Below are 22,833 nucleotides of genomic sequence, written 5' to 3'. Positions count from 1 at the left end.
GGCAAAAAAATGTAATGTCTGACTATCTGACATATTAGAAAAATGAAGCCCCGACTGAGATAAAGTTTTATTAAGAAATTCATTGGAACAGATATTTTAAACTGAAAACAATATTGTATTAAAAAGAGGGGATTTTACAAAAAAAAAACTTTTTTGTAATGTTTACTGTTTTGGGTTTGACTCTTTTGGAGAAGATCAAACCCTTTCAGTGACTTCTCCTATCTTAAAGTTATTCCTGTCTGTAGTAATGAAAAAAAAGTCTCTTGCCAGGAAAACCTCCTGTCTTTATTACCTGAAGTAAGTATGAAACTGACAGTCACTCACCCTGACATACAAAGGAAGATGGCGTTTCCCCCGGGTGTACTCGAGCAGTGATAAACACGACCCTCTGCTCAGCTTCAGACACCAGGTTCACTAGAAGAAAGAGACAGACCTCATCAATTCAGAGCTGCAGATTGGAGCATTAATATTAATATGTCCCCTTTTATTAAAATACGCCATAAATTATGAATTTCTTTGAATCCATTATTAAACAAATCGCCTGCACCCTCTCCTCTAGAGTTAGTGGGAACAGAATATGACAAGTTAACCCTCGCTTAGATGACTCACATTTTCCCCAAAAAATAGATTAATATCACGTCACTAAAAATGAAATTTTTCATTTACACTGTCCGCTTCTAATGAGTCACCGCCTAAAATCTAAACATGAAGGATCCCGAATCCTCATCTGATGAGTTAGATCTTATTTATACTGATAACTTTTAAGGTGCCTTCTAGAATTAAACTAACAAATTACCCAAAGAGTAAATGGACCCAACTTAAGGGATAATGTGATTAAAACTTGACTTTTATTGTAATTAATTAATATTGTCTAACAAATAAAAGTTAAAATAACTCAGGTGGTATTGCTGTGTAGCATTTCTTTGGGACTCCTCTAAGGGATATCACTCTCCTAAAGCTAATATATCTCCTACCTAGATTAATGGCTGCAGTGCACTAGCTAGGATAGCTTTTCTAAGGACAATTATAAATGTCAGTTGCAAGACCACTAGAGCTGAGTAAAATTCACTCATAGCCTCCCCGACATGTTTCGCCATAACTGGCTTCATCAGGGGACTGAGGCTAGATTGAGTTAAAAAACAGAGTGCAAGGACTTTTAAGGCTTCTGTTGTGACATCATCAAATTAACAAACCAATCAGGTATTCCCACATATTGTGTCCAATCAGAAACAAAGCTGTCGTTAATGATGTGTCACGCTGACAGCCCATAATAAATCCTCTAACAAAAAGGATATCCTTCTAGAATTAGGAACATTTATTCTTCGTCGTTGCTGTTTCTCCACTGTTTGAAGTAATTTGCTCCTTTTTAGTGGCTTCAGTATTTGCGATTTTTTTCTGCATCTATTTTGCGCCACTTTTCAAGTTGTTTTTATTTATTTAGTATTTTTTATTTTATTTTTCCTTGACAACTTTGCGCAACCAGATGTTGTAGATAGATTCATAAAATTTGACTTTAATCAAATGTCGCATTTTTGGGGGGGCTTCTTACTCCAGTCCACCCCACTTCCTCTGGACTAAGGTTTCTTAAGAAGTTTTCAATTTGCCACTTTTTTGTGACTTTTTAAAGGAATTGAGACTTTTGATGCTAAATAGTCATAAAAGCTGGTTAAGTAAAAACAAAAGAACACACATTTTTGGTTTGAGCTTCAAAGGGAGCATTAAGGTGGGAGCTATGCAGGGCATTAGCAAGCCCCTGGCTGCAATGGTAACCTATCCATATCGCGTGGGGGCCGATATGAGCCGGTGTGCACTCACTGACCAATGGAGTCATGTATATGTCTCAATATGTAACAAAACAGTATAAAGCAGCCCTTTGTGACCTGTGATTAAAATGTGTGTCATATATCAAAAATGAGTGAAACCAGGGATCAACGCTGAGAAGGTAGGGTCACTATGCAGCAGGTGTTTATGGGCCATTTCTCTCCATCATGTCCCATTCCCTTAAATAAAAATATGCAAATGCTAATACATTATGCATCATGCATATGTAGATTTTGCATGTACACAAGCATATATTACATATGCACTTTCACGTGTATAGACACATGGATATTTTTGTGATGCATTCAGTCACAAGATCCCATGTTCATAGTCTAGCAGCCATGCCTTTTTTTATTTTTACATAAACCACTATGAGTTCTTTGCTTTTTCATAGATTTTTTAGGAATCATTTTGCCATACGCATATGTAAGTTTTACGTTTATAATCATTTTTGTTTTGAAATTTTTTAAATTAAAAAAAAAAATTCTATTTTTTATGCGATTATTTATCACCATAAATAATTTGTATGGGATGCCATGATTATAGGGATGTCAAATATGTGTGTATTACAAAAATGCAGTTGCTAATCATTTTAGTCTTTTATATTTCTGCTTTATTTTTAACCTTAATGTACAGGTATGTAGAGATGTATTGATACATAGATCTGCATCTCTATGTACCAGTACAATATTCCTGCAAAGAAAAATACCACTTATATCTTTAGATAGAGAAAATTCTCTGATGCATAACATTGCAACCTGTGGCTCACTGTTAACCTTGCTGCCTTCCATGATACAGGTCTTGAGTTTGAGTCTGACAATTCCCCCAATGTCATGTGTTATAGAAGAAGAGATATGAGATTACTTTGAGAAAGAAAATTGTTGAAACCAACTAATTGTATGGGTCAACTGGGCCCTTGTGGATTAGTGAAGATCCAACTGTTGGGACCTCCACTGATCTTGATATTGGGGCACTGAAATTCCCTGTTAGAATGGAGTGATTGCAGTGTATGGACCTCCGCTCCATTCATTCTCTACGAGACTGAAAAAGTTGGACAAGTACATTATTTTCTCCCCGCAGTCCCATAGACAATGGATGAAGGGGTGGCATGGTTTGGGGGTCCTCGCAGTTTGGAATAAATTAGACAATCCATGGCTACACAGGCTCCTGAAATTCATACATATTTCTATAAAATTCCATTTATTTTGTCCTAGTGTTTCCAGGAGAAGCCAGAAAGGAGTTAACATAGTATTTCGGCTAAGTCCTTTTCCTCCAGCCATGGGGACATTTTAGCCTCTGACTTGGAAATGTGCTTGTAATGAAACATTGTGAGAGCGTTTGTGAAAAGTTATGAATCATCGTCTATTTGGTAAACAGGAATCAAACACTATTCTTCAAAAGCAAATTTACAGCTTGTACATTTGAGATAGGACATTTGGGTTCAATACAAAAAAAAATGCAATTTCAGTTCCAAAAACTGTGCTCACTTATTACTCTGGAAAACATCCAAGGAGTGTTACTTCTAGAAGTCACAAGCAGCGGTAACAAGTCACTGCTAGGTTTTTTACTTTCCCGGTTTTGCTCATTTCTTGCATATTTGCTGAAAGAGGAAATACTTGATACAGAACTGACAGTAAAGAGGCAACTGGAGTGTAAGAACAATACAGACACGCAGCTCGTACTAAGGGAAGTTATCACAATATGCCCTATTGTTTAAATCTTATTTTTGTGTTAAATGTATTTTTTAAAGGGAACATGGCAGCAGGTTTTTCTACCCAAAACTAATGGCATCTAAGCAAAGTCACTGTTGTTAAAAAAGAATTTCCCTTTTTCAGAAATAACTTGCAAAAATGTTATGCTAATGAGTCACAAGCAGTGTCGGACTGGGGTGCCAAGGGCCCACCAGTAACCAACTCCAGGGCCCAACTTTTCAACTACATGTGTAGCGCCCCAAGGGTTCGGCCGCTACAGGGGTATTGCACCTCAACCAGAGGTGTGGTATTCCACTCCCGGGTAAGGATGGAGTATGGACCAGGGCTCAGTTAGCTGTACACATACACACTCCTCATTTCCGGGGGACAGCTCTACGGTGCTCCCATTAGTATGCAGGCACGACTGACTGTGTCCCTGGCTGGAGTGGGGAGGGGGGAACCTAGTGATGTGGGAGCAGATAGGGGCTGGTTTCTGGGCATAGGAAGGAGCTCATTGGATGCAGGTCACCTGGGCTCAGACACGGAGGAGGAGGTATAAAAGGTGGGCACCAGCTTAGAGTTCGGTCCAGTCTGTGAGGAGAAAGTGAGAGTGGAGGAGAAGGGGAGCAGAGGCTCCGCTGGAGTTCTGCTCCAGAGCCAGGCCCAGGGACACGGGCAGGGCGAGAGAGAGAGAGGAAAAAAGAACAGAACAGAAAGAGAAAGGAACAGAACAGAAAGAGAAGGAACCAAAGAATAGAAAGGCTCAGGAACACGAAGGTAGAAGGGACCCTAAGGACCCAGGAGATTACGGGTGACGGGTCAGGCAAGAAAAGGGTACCGGATCACAAGTTGGTGGAGGCAAATAATCCTCAGCCAAGAACCGGAGGTCGTGATCATCTATTGGTGCGACCCCTCGTTAAACCTACTAGGAAGGCACCACATAGGGCCAGGGAAGCTGGCGGCAAGTTCTCCCAGAGAAGGCCCGAGGCAGCTGGACAGAAGTTTGGTCACTGGTGGGGCACGGCCAGGGGAAGGATAGAAGGGAGTTCTGTGCCATGCTCCTGAATTGCCTGGGGGTTGACCGAGCCCCGCGCCTGGTGGACGCAGCACGGCTTGAGCAGTCCTACTCGCGCAAAAGTGACTTGGATAACAACTGTGAGTAAAAGAACCTGAACTGCAACACCTTGTCTTTGTGCTTCCTCGTCGTGTCAGCACTAACGGTACGGGGACGCCCCGCACCACAACCACCACCATCACTGCACACTGCCCTGAGGCTGTACTCCTCCCGTGGGGAGTTATACTTCACTCTGCTGCACCCACAACACCAGTCTCAGAGGTCTGCCTACCAGCGGCGGTTATCCCTGACCGCAATCCACGGGTGGCGTAGTCGGACATTCAAAACTCTGACAAATAGACTGCCACACAATATTGGTTTGACCACCCTGAGCCACGGGACCGGGTTGCCACTACTACCCCCAGCATCGTATAGAAGGCCCGGCCTCGAGTACCCCACGGCCCAGGGGGCGAGTCGCATGCAAATGTGATATTATCCTCAATCACACATTAATATAACAATGAACTGGGTAGATTGTTAAATGAATAAGATGCCGCCTTTATCTATACATAGTGATTCTAATATATAGTGTCAAGTATTGCTCATATAAGAGGGTGGTGGCCCACCGAAGGATTCTCCTGTTCTCCCATGGGCCAGTCCAAGCCTGGTCACAAGTGCAGCATGGCTGGCATTTCATTTACAACTCTCCTGCCTCTCCCTCTCTTTCTTAACCTGATGACGGGCTAAGATCATTGACTGACAGGTCACTCTTGTCTGTGTGACCTACCTCCCCTGCCTGAGGTCTTGTGTACCCACAGTCATTCCCTGAGGCAGATGGGTAAACCGGCTGTCGAAACATCATCAGGAACTTACTGTGCATGCGCCGCCCCAAGGAATTACAGCATTTGCATGAAATCTCAGGTAGGGAAGGCAGAACGTAGACAAGAGTGACCTGTCAGTCAATGATCAGAGGCCAGAGAAAGAGGGTGGGAGGCTGGAGAACTGTAAGTGCAGTGCCCGGCCTGATGCACGTGTGGCTTATTAGAATAAAACATTGTCCAATGGAATTCTAAAAAATAGAAAATTGCTTTTCTACAATAATGGTATAAATTTTATCTCCTTTATATGCAAATTGTCTCTTCAGAAAGGAAGAGGACCAGAACTCTAATGCCACCTACAGGAAGTAGCAATCCTAAAAGTCAATAGTGATTCGTTAACGAGCCTTGTCACATGACTTAGGATATAAGCCAGAACCAGAAGCTCAATTTGCAGACACTGTGTTTCGGGGTACTGCCCCTCATCAGTGCAAAGTGTGAGTTCTGGTTTGGCTGGGTGAGAGGCGTCAGACCGGTATCTAAGGGGTAAAATTTCTCCTTGCGAAGAGCGACATATTGCAAGACTTGTTAAAGGGTCGATTGTGACTTGCAGGATTGCTGCTTCCAATAGGTGGCGCAATAGAGTTCAAATCCTCTTTTTCTCTGAAGAGGCAATTTGCATATTTAATTTCCCAGAAGAGCATTGCACCACTAATAACTTACATTGATATGCCAGAACTGGAGAACTGCACTAAATATCCTCAATACAATACCTGCCAATATAATATCATACAAAGTACATAAAGTGCTATCCCCATTATAATGTAATAGATCAGAGTATTTTTTTTATTATTTTTTGGCATGCATTTCATCACGCCACTTTAACAAAATCTACAGCGCCAGCTTCCTGGCTTCCTTCTTCCATTCTCTACCACGTATTTATTTAATTAGACAGTACTGATTACTTTTTTTTCTGTTCATACATTTAATATATTTCTGTTGTCTGAAAATAGCTAATTATTTCTGACGGTAGCACAGAAGAGATTAATGAATTCATTAGTAAAAGTTGCAGTTGGCCATGTGTATGCCAGTAAAATAAAGTCGCATGCAGGAGTAAAATCCCCTTTAATATTCTTTAAAGTGAATTTTTTATGGTATAATGTATGTAAAAGTTCTAAGAACCAATAATCCCTTATTCCACCATCTGTGCCATAAATATGGAGTTCTCGGGTCTACGATACACATTATTAGATACTCTATTAATGTATCTGCCCTATTTCTATAAAGAGTATATTAGAAAATAACTTAACTTGCAGTTTCCTATTATAATGTCATTGAAATCCATCGAGTTTCATCAAATCTCAATTTAAGTGTTAAAGGGAACCTGATAGCTGATACAAGTTGCACGGTCCATGGTTACAGCCACCATGCACTATGTACTGAGCGGTGACTGAAGCCGTGCCTCTATGACTGAAAGCTGGAGGCTGCAGGGAGGAATAAAGTTCAGTTCCTCCCAGTAGCCGGGCTTTCATTGCGGTGTCTTTCGAATGCTGTTAACCTGCAGGTTAACCCCATATCTGCAGATTAATAGCATTTCGGGATATTACATGTTTCCTTTAAGCAATACATAAGGTGGCCATACACATTACATTAATATCAGCTGAACTTGCCAATTTCAATAAGGTGGGCCAACCATCTAAGATGTGCGGGGTCTTCTCGACACTCACCCATCACCTGATGTCAGAAAGAGAAAATCAGGCAGTTGAATTTCAGCATGCTGATCCTTTTGTTCTCAGACAATATAAGCCACCGCCACAGGTGTTTGGCAGTTGCTAACTCCCCTCTTCTCATTGAGAATACATGCATGCTCAGCCAAGACCTGTGTGCATGCGCATAGACTATCCTTTTGGTATTTAAACCACATATTGTAATGCCATTAGGTAAATTATGTTTTCCCTCTGACATCTCTGTGTGTAGTGGTCCTGTATTGTTGTGCCTACACTGTGATATCAGCGCCAACAATATCCCACTATTCTGACATCACTGTGTGCATTATTTCACTATTATATCACCACTATGTGCATTACCCTAGCATTGTGACATCACTGTGTATATCCTAGTATTGTGACATCACTGCGTGCATTATCTTTGTATTGTGACATCACTGTGTGTATTATACTAGTATTTTGACATCACTGTGTGCATTATACTAGTATTATGGTATCACTATATGCATTATCCTAGTATTGTGACATCACTGTGTTATTATCCCTATACTGTGACATTACCTTGTCATTATCTTAGTATTGTGACATTATTGTGTACATTATCCAAGTATTGTGACATCACTGTATACTTTTTCTTACTATTGTTACATTACTGTATACATGTTCCTAGTATTGTAACATCACAGTGTGCATTATACTAGTTTTGTGACAATACTTGTGCATTATCCTAGTATTGTGACATCACTGTGTGCATTATACTAGTATTATGGCATCACTATATGCAAATCAAGTATTATGACATTACTGTGTACAATATCCCACTGTTCTAACATCACTGTGTGTATTATTCCACTATTATAGCAACACTGTGAACATTATACTTGTATTGCGACATTACTGTATACATTTTCCTAGTAGTGTGACATTACAGTGTGTATTATACTAGTATTGTGACATTACTGTGTGCATTATCCTACTATTGTGGCATCACTGTATATATTTTCCTAGTATTGTGACATTACAGTGTGCATTATACTAGTATTGTGACATTACAGTGTGCATTATACTAGTATTGTGACATTACTGTGTGCATTATCCTAGTATTGTGGCATCACTGTATACATTTTCCTAGTATTGTGACATTACAGTGTGCATTATACTAGTATTGTGACATTACAGTGTGCATTATACTAGTATTGTGACATTACTGTGTGCATTATCCTAGTATTGTGACATTACAGTGTGCATTATCCTAGTATTGTAACATCACTGTATACATTTTCCTAGTATTGTGACATTACTGTGTGCATTATCCTAGTATTGTGACATTACTGTGTGCATTATCCTAGTATTGTAACATCACTGTATACATTTTCCTAGTATTGTGACATTACAGTGTGCATTATACTAGTATTGTGACATCAGTGTGCATTATCCTAGTATTGTGACATCACTGTATAAATTTTCCTAGTATTGTGACATTACAGTGAGCATTATACTAGTATTGTGATATTACAGTGTGCATTATACTAGTATTGTGACATTACAATGTGCATTATACTAGTATTGTAACATCACAGTGTGCATTATACTAGTATTGTGACATCAGTGTGCATTATCCTAGTATTGTGACATCACTGTATACATTTTCCTAGTATTGTGACATTACAGTGAGCATTATACTAGTATTGTGATATTACAGTGTGCATTATACTAGTATTGTGATATTACAGTGTGCATTATACTAGTATTGTAACATCACAGTGTGCATTATACTAGTATTGTGACATTACAGTGTGCATTATACTAGTATTGTGATATTACAGTGTGCATTATACTAGTATTTTAACATCACAGTGTGCATTATACTAGTATTGTGACATTACAGTGTGCATTATTCTCGTATTATGACATCACTGTGTGCATAATCCCTGTGTATTGGAAACAAGAATAATCACAAGCCTTTTATGTTCTTAACTAGCTACTGTCGTACATTTCTATTACAATTTACTCCGCTGTTGTGCTGTTAATTACAACAAATTTATCAGCGCACTCAGCTGAGCATCACCGAATGGAATAAAAACGCCAAAAGTATGAGTCGCACAACATTTTTGCAACATTTTATGCACTTTTACTCTAAAGAAATATAGATAAAAATTAGGGTAAACTGCTTGATACATCTTCCGTAAAAAAATGTTTTCCCTCGTTCTAGGTCCGAAACCCCTTTAAATGTGTTAAGCAAATACGTAACTCCTCGGCTCTGATATCCCTTCCAATCTGGATGCGGAGTAACGTTGCTTCATCCATCTGCATAAAATCCTTGTAATTACTCTGGAACTTTAAATGATGTGAAAATAAAGATGAGCTCCCAGCCTCCCCCACAGGTTTCGAAGCGTCGAGTAATATGTGAAACGCGTCGATCTACCGCTGCTCGAAAGCAACTGTCAACCTGGGGGAGATTTTAATGATGCTAGAAGGGGTCTTTTTTTATATTTGCAAGGTTATTCGCATCTCTGGAGGCAGAAGGGTTAATTAAAACGTTTCAATAAAGTGATAGCCGGGCCGGTAGACACATTTCCTCACAAGTGAACAGAGCGCTGAGTTACTGTCTCTTCGCGATGCTGGAGGAATTTCTATTTGAAAAGTTCTTTATCCTTTAGAGATCTTCATTGACTTGTAGGAAAATACAGCTTTTAATCTCAAATCCCCACTGACATTTACATATAAGCACCAAAAATGCTACTGGGCTTTGGAGATTTAATTTAACGAAACAGAAAAGTATTCCTATTAAAATGAGGGAGGGGGGATTTTTTTTTTATTTAAAGGGGAAATATATCATATCTGATCATGGGGCACAGAGAGTGTGGATGATGAAGAAAAGTGAAACCGTCTACGTTTCGGGATTTTATTTTCAATTCCAATCAAGAGAAAAAGCTGGAAGCAACATTTTCTGACACTTGTCAATGAGCAGTCTGCAGCTGGAAATAGATTTATGGTTTACATTAGGCAAAACAGTGCAGGAGGGGGAACAGAACTTTATGTATGTGCTTTTCACCCACTGACAGCTCAGGTAAAACTTGGGGAGCTGTCATAACTGCACTGGGCACAGCGGGGGTCCTGCAGTAACTCATCTACCGTATGCTGTATTTCCTATACCTTGAGATTTTACTGTATGTTCACACACAGAATATTTGCAAAAAACTGTCCTATTCATCTGAATGGGGCTTGCAAAAATCCATGCAAACAACCCCATTCACATAGATGGACAAAATAGGTTCCTATTGCCAAGAAACTATGAGCAAGCCTTACATCACCAAGCACAATGTCGAGCGTCGGATGGAGTGGTGTAAAGCCGCCACCAGTGGACTCTGGAGGAAACGTGTTCTGTGCAGTGACGAATCACACTTCTCTATCTGGTACAGTGGGGAAAAAAGTATTTAGTCAGCCACCAATTGTGCAAGTTCTCCACTTAAAAAGATGAGAGAGGCCTGTAATTGACATTATAGGTAGACCTCAACTATGAGAGACAAAATGAGAAAACAAATCCTGAAAATCACATTGTCTGATTTGGAAAGAATTTTTTTTAAATTTTGGAGGAAAATAAGTATTTGGTCAATTACAAACAAGCAAGATTTCTGGCTCTTACAGACCTGTAACTTCTTTAAGAGGCTCCTCTGTCCTCCACTCATTACCTGTAGTACTGGCACCTGTTTGAACTTGTTATCAGTATAAAAGACACCTGTCCGCAACCTCAAACAGTCACACTCCAAACTCCACTATGGTGAAGACCAAAGAGCTGTCGAAGGACACCAGAAATAAAATTGTAGCCCTGCACCAGGCTGGGAAGACTGAATCTGCAATAGCCAAGAAGCTTGGTGTGAATAAATCAACTGTGGGAGCAATAATTAGAAAATGGAAGACATACAAGACCACTGATAATCTCCCTCGATCTGGGGCTCCACACAAGATCTCACCCTGTGGGGTCAAAATGATCTCAAGAACGGCGAGCAAAAATCCCAGAACCACAGGGGGGGACCTAGTGAATGACCTGCAGAGAGCTGGTTGTTTGTCTCTCATAGTTGAGGTCTACCTATGATGGCAATTACAGGCCTCTCTCATCTTTTTAAGTGGGAGAACTTGCACAATTGGTGGCTGACTAAATACTTTTTTTCCCCACTGTATCTGATGGGTGAGTCTGGGTTTGGTGAAGGAGAATGTTACCCACCTGACTTCATTGTACTGATTGGTGGAGGAGGATAATGCTATGAGCTTGTTTTCAGAGATCGGCCTCGGCTCCTTCATTCCAGTTGAGGCAACTATTACTCTTTCAGCCTAAGACAATTCAGACAATTGTATCTTCCATCTTTGTGGGTACAGTTTGGGGAAGACCCTTTTCTGCTCCCCATGACTGTGCCCAGTGAACAAGGTCCATACAGTCATTATTGGGGGAGTTTTGGGGGAAGAACATGACCGGCAGCACAGAGCCCGGACCTCAGCTCCATCCAATACTTGTAATGGAGATTGTGAGCCCGGCCTCTCCCCAACATCAGGGTCTGACCTCACAAATGCTCTTCTGGATGAAGGGGCAAAAATTCCCACAGATGCCTCCAAAATCTTGTACAAAGTCTTCCCAGAAGAGCGGGAGCTCTAAAGTGGAACCATCTATAACTTATTACTTATGCTTTCTATTGAATCCATACTCTGGCTTGTGTGCACGCTCAGAAAGGAGCTGTGTGCTCCTGTCTACTGAACAGCTCACATCTCGGAGGGTCTATTACATAATTGATGGACGTCTCAAGACCCAGAACCCAACCAATCAGGAGGTGATTCAAGTGCCTACTACATATGAAAAATCAGGAATACAATTTAGTTACTCTTAAAGTCTCACACTTTGCAGTCAATTAGCTTCAAATGTGAAATTAATGACCATTTCAAGATTAAAAGGCCTTTAAGAGAAATCTTTAAGAAGTGACAAAGGGTGTGCTTTAGGGATCATCCATGCATTGTGGTAAAGTAGCAACAGAAATACGAATGGTGGGAGGCAAAAGAAATATACACATCTGCAAACAACAGGGGATATTTCTGAATAGGCCGCGGGCTGGGTTTTTTAAAAGGAAAGTATTTTCAGAAAATGTCTCATCCTTTCAATCAAGTTTTTATTTTAGGCAATAAAATATTTTGGGGGGATATTTTTTTTGTCACAACCTATGTAAAAGGAATCCTGAAATCTTGCAGTTTTCACTTGGGTTCTTAACAGGCTGACACTTCCTTTTCCATAGAGATCGCTTCTCAGCTATCATCTCATCATCATCCATGTAACAAGAAGAATTAAATTACTCTGAAAGTTAACCAAAAAAATGAGCCAGGGCATATGTTGGTATAAGTGTAATGCATAGGCGAGCGTTCACACTGTGGCCATTTAACCAACAGAACCTAAGATAAAACTAAATGAGCAAATACGATGTAGAAAGTAAATAAACTGTAATAGTGCATATAAAAAACAAAGGAAACTTAGTTAACACTGTTTTGATAAAAAAAAAACTGTAAAAGACACCACACCGCAACAAGGTGTACCCAATCGGGACGGTGCCTAACTCTTGTAGTTTACCTTAGTATGTGTCAGGAGATGTCCAAATACATAAGGGCAGATCAGCACTGGGTCCCGACTGTGCAGCCACCCATCTGTGCAAAGCTATATACTGTATATATATATATATGTTTGGAATCGTGGTTCTGTGCTCCCACCTGGGAATGGAGCAGGTCCAGTGTTACGCCACTCCGGTCGCAGACGCCGGCATTGTCCTGACCCTGGAGGCGTAGTTACTATGCATGCACAGAGATTGTCCCAATCTTATGGAGCATTGCATTCTGGTGTTGTTGGATGTGTGAGGACACGGGATGCCATGTCTCTCACTGATTTTTCCGGTTGCCAGGCAACGCAGGACACTGCGGTGTCTGGCACTATGCAGTGGTGGAATTTTGTCCATTCTGCTGTTCAATCTAGCAGAGAGTGGCTGTCTGGGGATTATTGGAAGATATTAAACAATTGATCATTAGGCGGGCTATTTAATCCTGCTCCCTGCTCAGTCCATTGCTGTTTATTACAGTTCCTATGTGGTGTGGTGGTGAGTCGTGCTAGCATTAGTGTTGCTATCTTTCCAGGGGTTTTCTCATTTTCTCTTCTGGTTTCACTTCCTGGGGTTCTTGCAGAGGTACTCACCTGGTTTTTGACAAAGTCACCGACCGCGTTACCAGATGCTAGTTGTTCGGCGACAGTAGACCTGGTGTCACGCCAGGAGTGGGTGCAATACAGGGGGGAAAGGTAAAGGGAGCCCAGACACTAGGGAAAGGGGAAGTGGTGACCTCCTAAACTGGACTAGCGTCACCCTGTCTACCCCTACCATCCCTATACAGCCTCCACAACTGTTGCCGATCACGTGCCTCGCTCTACTATCCCTGGCGTAAGGCTACAACTGAGGGTGGAAGGAGATGAGCACTTGTCAATCCCCATTAGCACTCTAAAGACAAAAGGAGAAAACAACACAGGGGAATTACAACTTAGCTTTAGAAGAAACTCCAACAGGGCACATGGCCTCAAGACTCCAAAGAGGACGTGATGCTACTTCAGCCAAGTTCCAAGCAGGAATGAATATAACCGGCAATGCCCACCTAGACACACCAGGTATATATACACCCAGACTAAAGGGAGGAAGTCGCTGGGTCCTAAACACAGCCTCCTATCTAGTCAGCTGTCTGCATTGCCAAACGTGGAGATCTCCTGCAGACCACTGCAGTGCGACTGTGTCACCTCTGACACATCCATGACACCTGGGAAGGGCTCTACCAAAGTCTCCCTTCCAATTACTGGGAGCTAAGTGAAGAGTATTCCCAGCCCTCAAGAGTTTGCCTAGTTGGGCAGCTTGTGCCAAGTGCATCTGTGACTGCACCTTGGTGGTTTGGTGCCAGTCTTGCTGGGTCCCTCTGCAAAGCGCATAACAATATACAAAATGGACAGCCCAAAAACGGGAAGAAGCCATTCCATTCCCCTGTTTGTACAAAGTACAGAAAAAAAAACATAAAAAACCTATAGTAGCACATATATATAGATAACACATTAACAATAAGTGATGGTGATGATCAGCAGCTCAACTCCTCCCCTCCCTGTACAATGACCTCCGCACTGATCACAGAGCATGCCCTCAATACTGCTCAGGAACCAGTACCAGGCTCTCACGCAGGAGAACCATGAAGAAATACAGAAAAATAAGACTTTGCCAGCAATGAATAACCTTGTAAGCCCTCAGAATCCTCCTGGATGGAGAAAGAAGAATGTTGTGAAGAAAAAACGGAAAATGGTGGTTATGGGGGATTCCCTGTTAAGAGGAACAGAGGCCGCTATCTGCAGACCAGACATAACCTCAAGAGAAATGTGCTGTCTTCCAGGAGCAAAAATTAAAGATGTGTCTGACAGGATATCAAGACTCTTCAGACCTACAGATCACTACCCATTCCTGCTAATACATGTGGGGACAAATGACACCGCAAGAAAGGACCTGGAAACCATCTGCAGTGACTTTGAAGACTTAGGCAAGAAAGTGAAAGAATTGGGAGCGCAGGTGGTCTTCTCATCCATCCTCCCAGTGGATGGCCATGGAACAATGAGGTGGAATAAGATTCTACAGGTGAACAACTGGCTACGTCGATGGTGCCGTCAACAAGGATTTGGATTTCTGGATCACGGAATGAATTACCTATACGATGGACTACTTGCTAGAGATGGGGTGCACCTTACGAAGACTGGAAAACATGTATTTGGAAGTCGCCTTGCTACACTCATCAGAAGAGCTTTAAACTAGAACAATGTGGGAAGGGAAGCAAAAGGCCAGAAAAAGCCATACAGCTGACAAATACTATTGAGATCTCTGCTACTGGAAGTGGAAAAGAAGAACAAAGACAAAACAATTTAAATAATAAAAATATGGGAGGAAGAGAAACCAATCACAAACTAAAATGTTTTTATACAAATGCTCAAAGCATGGGCAACAAACAAGGAGAATTGGAACTACTAATGCAGGAAAAGGAATATGATGTCATTGGAATCACTGAAACTTGGTGGGACGATACACATGATTGGAATAAAAGGCTAAAAGGATACAACTTATTTGCAAGAAACAGACTTGATAAACGAGGAGGAGGTGTTACATTGTATGTTAGAAAAGCGTATATCTGCACAGAGATTGAAGTTTCAGAGACTGGGAGTTCTGTGGAAACTGTTTGGGTAAGAATACAAGGAGAGAACAACGGAAAGGACACCATTGTAGGCATTTACTACAGGCCACCTGGGCAAGCTGAAGATATGGATGAACTCTTTATGTATCAAATGACCAAGTTCTCCAAAAAATATGACGTAGTGGTCATGGGAGATTTCAACTATCCAGACATTTGTTGGGAATCTCTCTCAAGTAAAACTAACAGGTCAAGCAAATTCTTATCCTCTCTTGCTGACAACTTTATCTTCCAAAAGGTAGGGGAGAAAACAAGGGGATCTGCTACTTTGGATCTAATCCTTATAAACAGGGAGGAAATGGTTGAGGAGGTAAAGGTGGCTGGGACCCTAGGAGGCAGCGATCATGCTATTATAGAATTTTGGATAACTAGAGGAGGAAGACATGTGAAGACTCAAACTTCAAGGTTAGATTTTAGAAAGGCAGATTTTAAGAGACTCAGAAAGAGAATAGGAGGGATCCAATGGCTGGATGTCCTTAAGGACAAAAATGTCCAGGAAGGATGGGAAATTTTTAAAAATGAGATTCTCAAAGCACAATCGTTAACAATCCCGAAAAGTAGGAAGAATGGGAAGCTTTTAAGGAAACCAGGATGGATGAACACAGAACTTAAACACATGCTAAAAAGAAAGAAAGAAATGTTTATTAAATGGAAAGAGGGAGGCATATCTAAAGAAGATTATAATGCAGTCTGCAGATCCTGTAGGGCACGTATCAGGTTAGCTAAAGCTGACAATGAATTAAGGCTTGCAAGAGATGTCAAAAGCAATAAAAAAGGATTTTGGGGGTATGTCAAAAGTAAAAGAAAAGTCAAAGATGCTATAGGATTTTTACAGGATGAAAATGGAGAAATGGTAAGAGAAGATGTTGAGAAGGCTAAACTTTTTAATTCCTATTTTGCATCTGTTTTCTCTCAGAAAGAAAATGTAACATCAACTGATCTTCACTGTCCTTTTAAAGGAATAGAGGAATCCAAGTTATCTGTAAACAGAAAGATTGTGAGGGAATATTTAGCTAACATAAATGAGTTCAAGTCTCCAGGTCCAGATGAATTACACCCCAGAGTACTGAAGGAGATCGTAGAAGAAATTTTAGAACCACTCTCCATAATCTTTGAAAATTCTTGGAGAACAGGAGAAGTCCCAGAAGACTGGAGAAGAGCAAATGTTGTTCCTATCTTCAAAAAGGGGAAGAAGGTGGACCCAGGGAACTATAGGCCGGTGAGTCTGACTTCTATACCAGGAAAGATCTTTGAACAAATTATTAAACAACATGTATGTAAGTACATGGATAAGAATGAAGTGATTAACCAGAGTCAGCATGGGTTTGTAACTAACAAGTCATGTCAGACTAACTTAATTTCCTTCTATGACAGAATCACTGACTGGGTGGATCAGAGAAATGCTGTAGATATAGTATATCTTGACTTCAGCAAAGCATTTGACAAAGTATCTCACACCATCCTTATTGAAAAAATGACCAAGTATGCAATGGACCAGGCAACTGTTAGGTGGATTCATAACTGGCTTAGTGATCGGACTCAAAGGGTGGTTGTAAATGGCTTCACATCCAGCTGGATGAATGTCTCAAGTGGGGTACCACAGGGCTCCGTCCTGGGACCTGTATTGTTCAACATCTTTATCAATGATTTAGATGAAGGAATTGAGGGTAAGCTGATTAAATTTGCTGATGACACAAAGCTAGGAGGGATAGCTAATACTAGAGAAGAGAGAGAGAGGATTCAAAAAGACCTAAATAAACTGGAGCAGTGGGCAGCAACCAACAGAATGGTTTTTAACAGGGAAAATGCAAAGTACTACATCTGGGCAATAAAAATGAAAAAAGCATATACAGAATGGGAGGAATAGAGCTAAGCAACAGTACATGTGAAAAAGACTTAGGTATACTAATAGATCATAGACTGAACATGAGTCAACAGTGTGATGCAGCAGCAAAAAAGGCAAATACAATTCTGGGATGTATTAACAGAAGCATACAGTCTAGATCACGTGAAGTCATTATCGGTCTTTACTCCTCTTTGGTCAGACCTCATCTGGAATACTGTGTACAGTTTTGGGCACCACATTTTAAAAAAGACATAGACAAACTGGAGCAAGTTCAGAGAAGAGCGACCAGAATGGTGACTGGTCTGCAAACCATGTCCTATGAGGAACGGTTGCAGGATTTGGGAATGTTTAGCTTGCAAAAAAGAAGACTGAGAGGAGACTTAATAGCTGTCTACAAATATGTCAAGGGCTGTCACATTGTAGAAGGATCATCTTTATTCTCATTTGCACAAGGAAAGACTAGAAGCAATGGGATGAAACTAAATGGGAGGAGACACAGATTAGATATTAGAAAAAACTTTTTGACAGTTAGGGTGATTAATGAGTGGAACAGGCTGCCACGAGAGGTGGTGAGTTCCCCTTCAATGGACGTCTTCAAACAGAGGCTGGACAGACATCTGTCTGAGATGATCTAGTGAATCCTGCTTTGAGCAGGGGGTTGGACCAGATGACCCAGGCGGTCCCTTCCAACTCTACCATTCTATGATTCTATGATTCTATGACAACACTCTATCCTAGAAGTCAACATAAATCTCTAGTCTCTTGTTTCTAATGGTCCATATGGTTGCTTTAAAACATATATCTGTATGCTCCTAACAGCGGCTCAGGCAAGAAGGCCACCCCATAGTCATGTACAGAAAATAAAATTGTTAAAAAAACTACAAAAAAAAACAGTCTAGAAAAAATAGAATATTTAACAATATCTGTATTCAAATCATAAAAATTCCCTTAATGGAATGTGAATACCTTCATCACCAGATGCTACAACTTGTCTGCAAAGTAAAAGCGTCCATTGGGTTTTGGTATGGGGAGTAGAAAAGAAAAGTTCTCTTAACCATTTCATCACAATAAAGATTTTCGGCACAGCAAGCGTTGGCTCTGGGACGGCGTCCCGTGTATTTCTAAGCTTTCGGTCTCCACCTGCTGCTGGGGCAGTAATGAGACACGGCAGGAATAAGTAAAAGATAGATTAAACAGATTACTTTATTCTGAAATCTATTTCAAGTGACTTTATGGACAGGTAACTTTATCTTCCAAAAGGTAGGGGAGAAAACAAGGGGATCTGCTACTTTGGATCTAATCCTTATAAACAGGGAGGAAATGGTTGAGGAGGTAAAGGTGGCTGGGACCCTAGGAGGCAGCGATCATGCTATTATAGAATTTTGGATAACTAGAGGAGGAAGACATGTGAAGACTCAAACTTCAAGGTTAGATTTTAGAAAGGCAGATTTTAAGAGACTCAGAAAGAGAATAGGAGGGATCCAATGGCTGGATGTCCTTAAGGACAAAAATGTCCAGGAAGGATGGGAAATTTTTAAAAATGAGATTCTCAAAGCACAATCGTTAACAATCCCGAAAAGTAGGAAGAATGGGAAGCTTTTAAGGAAACCAGGATGGATGAACACAGAACTTAAACACATGCTAAAAAGAAAGAAAGAAATGTTTATTAAATGGAAAGAGGGAGGCATATCTAAAGAAGATTATAATGCAGTCTGCAGATCCTGTAGGGCACGTATCAGGTTAGCTAAAGCTGACAATGAATTAAGGCTTGCAAGAGATGTCAAAAGCAATAAAAAAGGATTTTGGGGGTATGTCAAAAGTAAAAGAAAAGTCAAAGATGCTATAGGATTTTTACAGGATGAAAATGGAGAAATGGTAAGAGAGGATGTTGAGAAGGCTAAACTTTTTAATTCCTATTTTGCATCTGTTTTCTCTCAGAAAGAAAATGTAACATCAACTGATCTTCACTGTCCTTTTAAAGGAATAGAGGAATCCAAGTTATCTGTAAACAGAAAGATTGTGAGGGAATATTTAGCTAACATAAATGAGTTCAAGTCTCCAGGTCCAGATGAATTACACCCCAGAGTACTGAAGGAGATCGTAGAAGAAATTTTAGAACCACTCTCCATAATCTTTGAAAATTCTTGGAGAACAGGAGAAGTCCCAGAAGACTGGAGAAGAGCAAATGTTGTTCCTATCTTCAAAAAGGGGAAGAAGGTGGACCCAGGGAACTATAGGCCGGTGAGTCTGACTTCTATACCAGGAAAGATCTTTGAACAAATTATTAAACAACATGTATGTAAGTACATGGATAAGAATGAAGTGATTAACCAGAGTCAGCATGGGTTTGTAACTAACAAGTCATGTCAGACTAACTTAATTTCCTTCTATGACAGAATCACTGACTGGGTGGATCAGAGAAATGCTGTAGATATAGTATATCTTGACTTCAGCAAAGCATTTGACAAAGTATCTCACACCATCCTTATTGAAAAAATGACCAAGTATGCAATGGACCAGGCAACTGTTAGGTGGATTCATAACTGGCTTAGTGATCGGACTCAAAGGGTGGTTGTAAATGGCTTCACATCCAGCTGGATGAATGTCTCAAGTGGGGTACCACAGGGCTCCGTCCTGGGACCTGTATTGTTCAACATCTTTATCAATGATTTAGATGAAGGAATTGAGGGTAAGCTGATTAAATTTGCTGATGACACAAAGCTAGGAGGGATAGCTAATACTAGAGAAGAGAGAGAGAGGATTCAAAAAGACCTAAATAAACTGGAGCAGTGGGCAGCAACCAACAGAATGGTTTTTAACAGGGAAAATGCAAAGTACTACATCTGGGCAATAAAAATGAAAAAAGCATATACAGAATGGGAGGAATAGAGCTAAGCAACAGTACATGTGAAAAAGACTTAGGTATACTAATAGATCATAGACTGAACATGAGTCAACAGTGTGATGCAGCAGCAAAAAAGGCAAATACAATTCTGGGATGTATTAACAGAAGCATACAGTCTAGATCACGTGAAGTCATTATCGGTCTTTACTCCTCTTTGGTCAGACCTCATCTGGAATACTGTGTACAGTTTTGGGCACCACATTTTAAAAAAGACATAGACAAACTGGAGCAAGTTCAGAGAAGAGCGACCAGAATGGTGACTGGTCTGCAAACCATGTCCTATGAGGAACGGTTGCAGGATTTGGGAATGTTTAGCTTGCAAAAAAGAAGACTGAGAGGAGACTTAATAGCTGTCTACAAATATGTCAAGGGCTGTCACATTGTAGAAGGATCATCTTTATTCTCATTTGCACAAGGAAAGACTAGAAGCAATGGGATGAAACTAAATGGGAGGAGACACAGATTAGATATTAGAAAAAACTTTTTGACAGTTAGGGTGATTAATGAGTGGAACAGGCTGCCACGAGAGGTGGTGAGTTCCCCTTCAATGGACGTCTTCAAACAGAGGCTGGACAGACATCTGTCTGAGATGATCTAGTGAATCCTGCTTTGAGCAGGGGGTTGGACCAGATGACCCAGGCGGTCCCTTCCAACTCTACCATTCTATGATTCTATGATTCTATGACAACACTCTATCCTAGAAGTCAACATAAATCTCTAGTCTCTTGTTTCTAATGGTCCATATGGTTGCTTTAAAACATATATCTGTATGCTCCTAACAGCGGCTCAGGCAAGAAGACCACCCCATAGTCATGTACAGAAAATAAAATTGTTAAAAAAACTACAAAAAAAAACAGTCTAGAAAAAATAGAATATTTAACAATATCTGTATTCAAATCATAAAAATTCCCTTAATGGAATGTGAATACCTTCATCACCAGATGCTACAACTTGTCTGCAAAGTAAAAGCGTCCATTGGGTTTTGGTATGGGGAGTAGAAAAGAAAAGTTCTCTTAACCATTTCATCACAATAAAGATTTTCGGCACAGCAAGCGTTGGCTCTGGGACGGCGTCCCGTGTATTTCTAAGCTTTCGGTCTCCACCTGCTGCTGGGGCAGTAATGAGACACGGCAGGAATAAGTAAAAGATAGATTAAACAGATTACTTTATTCTGAAATCTATTTCAAGTGACTTTATGGACAGGTAACCTTCACATTCTGCTTGTGCTTGGGAATTAGGACGGATATTGGCTGCTCGGGTGTACTACTGCCCTCCGCTGATTAGATGTGATGGAATTAGGTTAATTAATCCTTATTTAAGGGTTTAGGAATTGATACAGAGAAATAATGCATACTGTCATACCGTTCATTAGTCTGGATGGGCTCTGTATGGCAATACAATTTTTTTGCTAAACTTTCAGTCAAACATAAATTCATACCAGGGGAGGGGGACTGGAATACATATGTGCATAAAAAGTTGCAATTGATGAATTGCTCAAATACATCTGAAAACCCCAATCTGTGCAAACAGGGGCAAACAAACACAGGCGAACACATATAAAATAGACTTTAAAAAATATGCAAATTAAAAAAAGAAGAAAGTGCAAATTAAAATTAGGCTAAAACCATGGAAAAAATGCACAAATGCAATAATGAATTGGGCCGCAGTGTTCGCCACCTCCTCCCAGGCAAAGCCAGAAAGTTTAGTGACTCACCCACTCACCCTCATTTCTTGCCTTTTTAAACTTATCAAATGTTGCTGTGTTGACCCAACAATTTTTTCCCCTTCCCAACAATTTTTTTGTTTTTAGTTTGTTGGGAAATACATCACTGCTGGAACTTTGTCACGGGTGTGTCAGAGATGACAGACAGTCACCCTGCAGTTGGTTGCAGGAGATCTCTTCATTTGGCATTACAGACATCTTCTTAGAGTCTGGCTGTTTCTAGGACCCAGCGGCTACCTCCCTCTGGCTAATTAGATCCCTGGCCTGGGTGTATAAATACCTGTTGTGTCTGAGAGGGAGGTGCCAGCGATATTCATTACTTCTTGTGAGGCTTTAGCAAGAGCAGTACTTCGTCCTCTCTGGAGCTTGAGGCCATGTGTGCATTTGTTTGGAGTTGTTTAAAGCTAAGCAATTCCCCCCTATTTGTCTACCCTTGTTGTCTATAGAGTTTAGTGGAGATCGACTAGTGCTCATCTCCTTCCTTCCCTAGCCTTAGCCATATGCCAGGGAAAGTCAGGACATGGCACGCATGCGGCAATTGGTGAAGAGCCAATATAGGGACGGTAGTTGAGACAGGGTGACACTAGACCAGTCTAGGAGCTCTCCACTCCCCCCTTTCCCTATTGCCTGGGCTCCCTTTCCCTCTTCCCTCTGTTGTCTTTCCCACACCTTGCGTGACACATATGGAAGGACCTCGTTGGGTGTTTGTTAATTGATCCCTCAAAGAAATGGAGGATACTAAGGGCAAATCATAAAATGTAGGGGGCACTCTGAAGGCATTGTACTGTGCTGGGGCATCATTGTGTGGGGGCAATGAGGGGACATGTTACTGTTTGGGGGAATTCTGGAGGAATCATTTTTTGTGAAGGGCATCAGTTTTGGGGGCACTGAGAGGGCATCATAAAGTATGTAGAGACTTCATGTGGGAGAAGGCTCTAGACGTCATCTTAATATGTGGGTGGTAT

General features: G+C 40.8%; 1 protein-coding gene across 1 annotated transcript in view; it reads right to left on the bottom strand.

Annotated features, from left to right (window-relative positions):
- The window catches only part of AGBL4 (AGBL carboxypeptidase 4), a 2,899,935-nt gene that overhangs the window by 666,423 nt on the left and 2,210,679 nt on the right, over positions 1-22,833 (bottom strand). The window contains exon 7 of the mRNA XM_073642636.1: positions 325-414. Coding sequence (XP_073498737.1) covers positions 325-414 — 90 coding nt within the window. The remainder of the gene's footprint in view (positions 1-324; positions 415-22,833) is intronic.

This window comes from Phyllobates terribilis, unplaced genomic scaffold, assembly GCF_046119375.1.
Source record: "Phyllobates terribilis strain yellow unplaced genomic scaffold, ASM4611937v1 Scaffold_8__6_contigs__length_399053987, whole genome shotgun sequence".
Taxonomy (NCBI): Eukaryota; Metazoa; Chordata; class Amphibia; order Anura; family Dendrobatidae; genus Phyllobates; species Phyllobates terribilis.
Note: the sequence above shows the minus strand (reverse complement) of the source record. Positions and strands in the feature narration are given on the sequence as shown.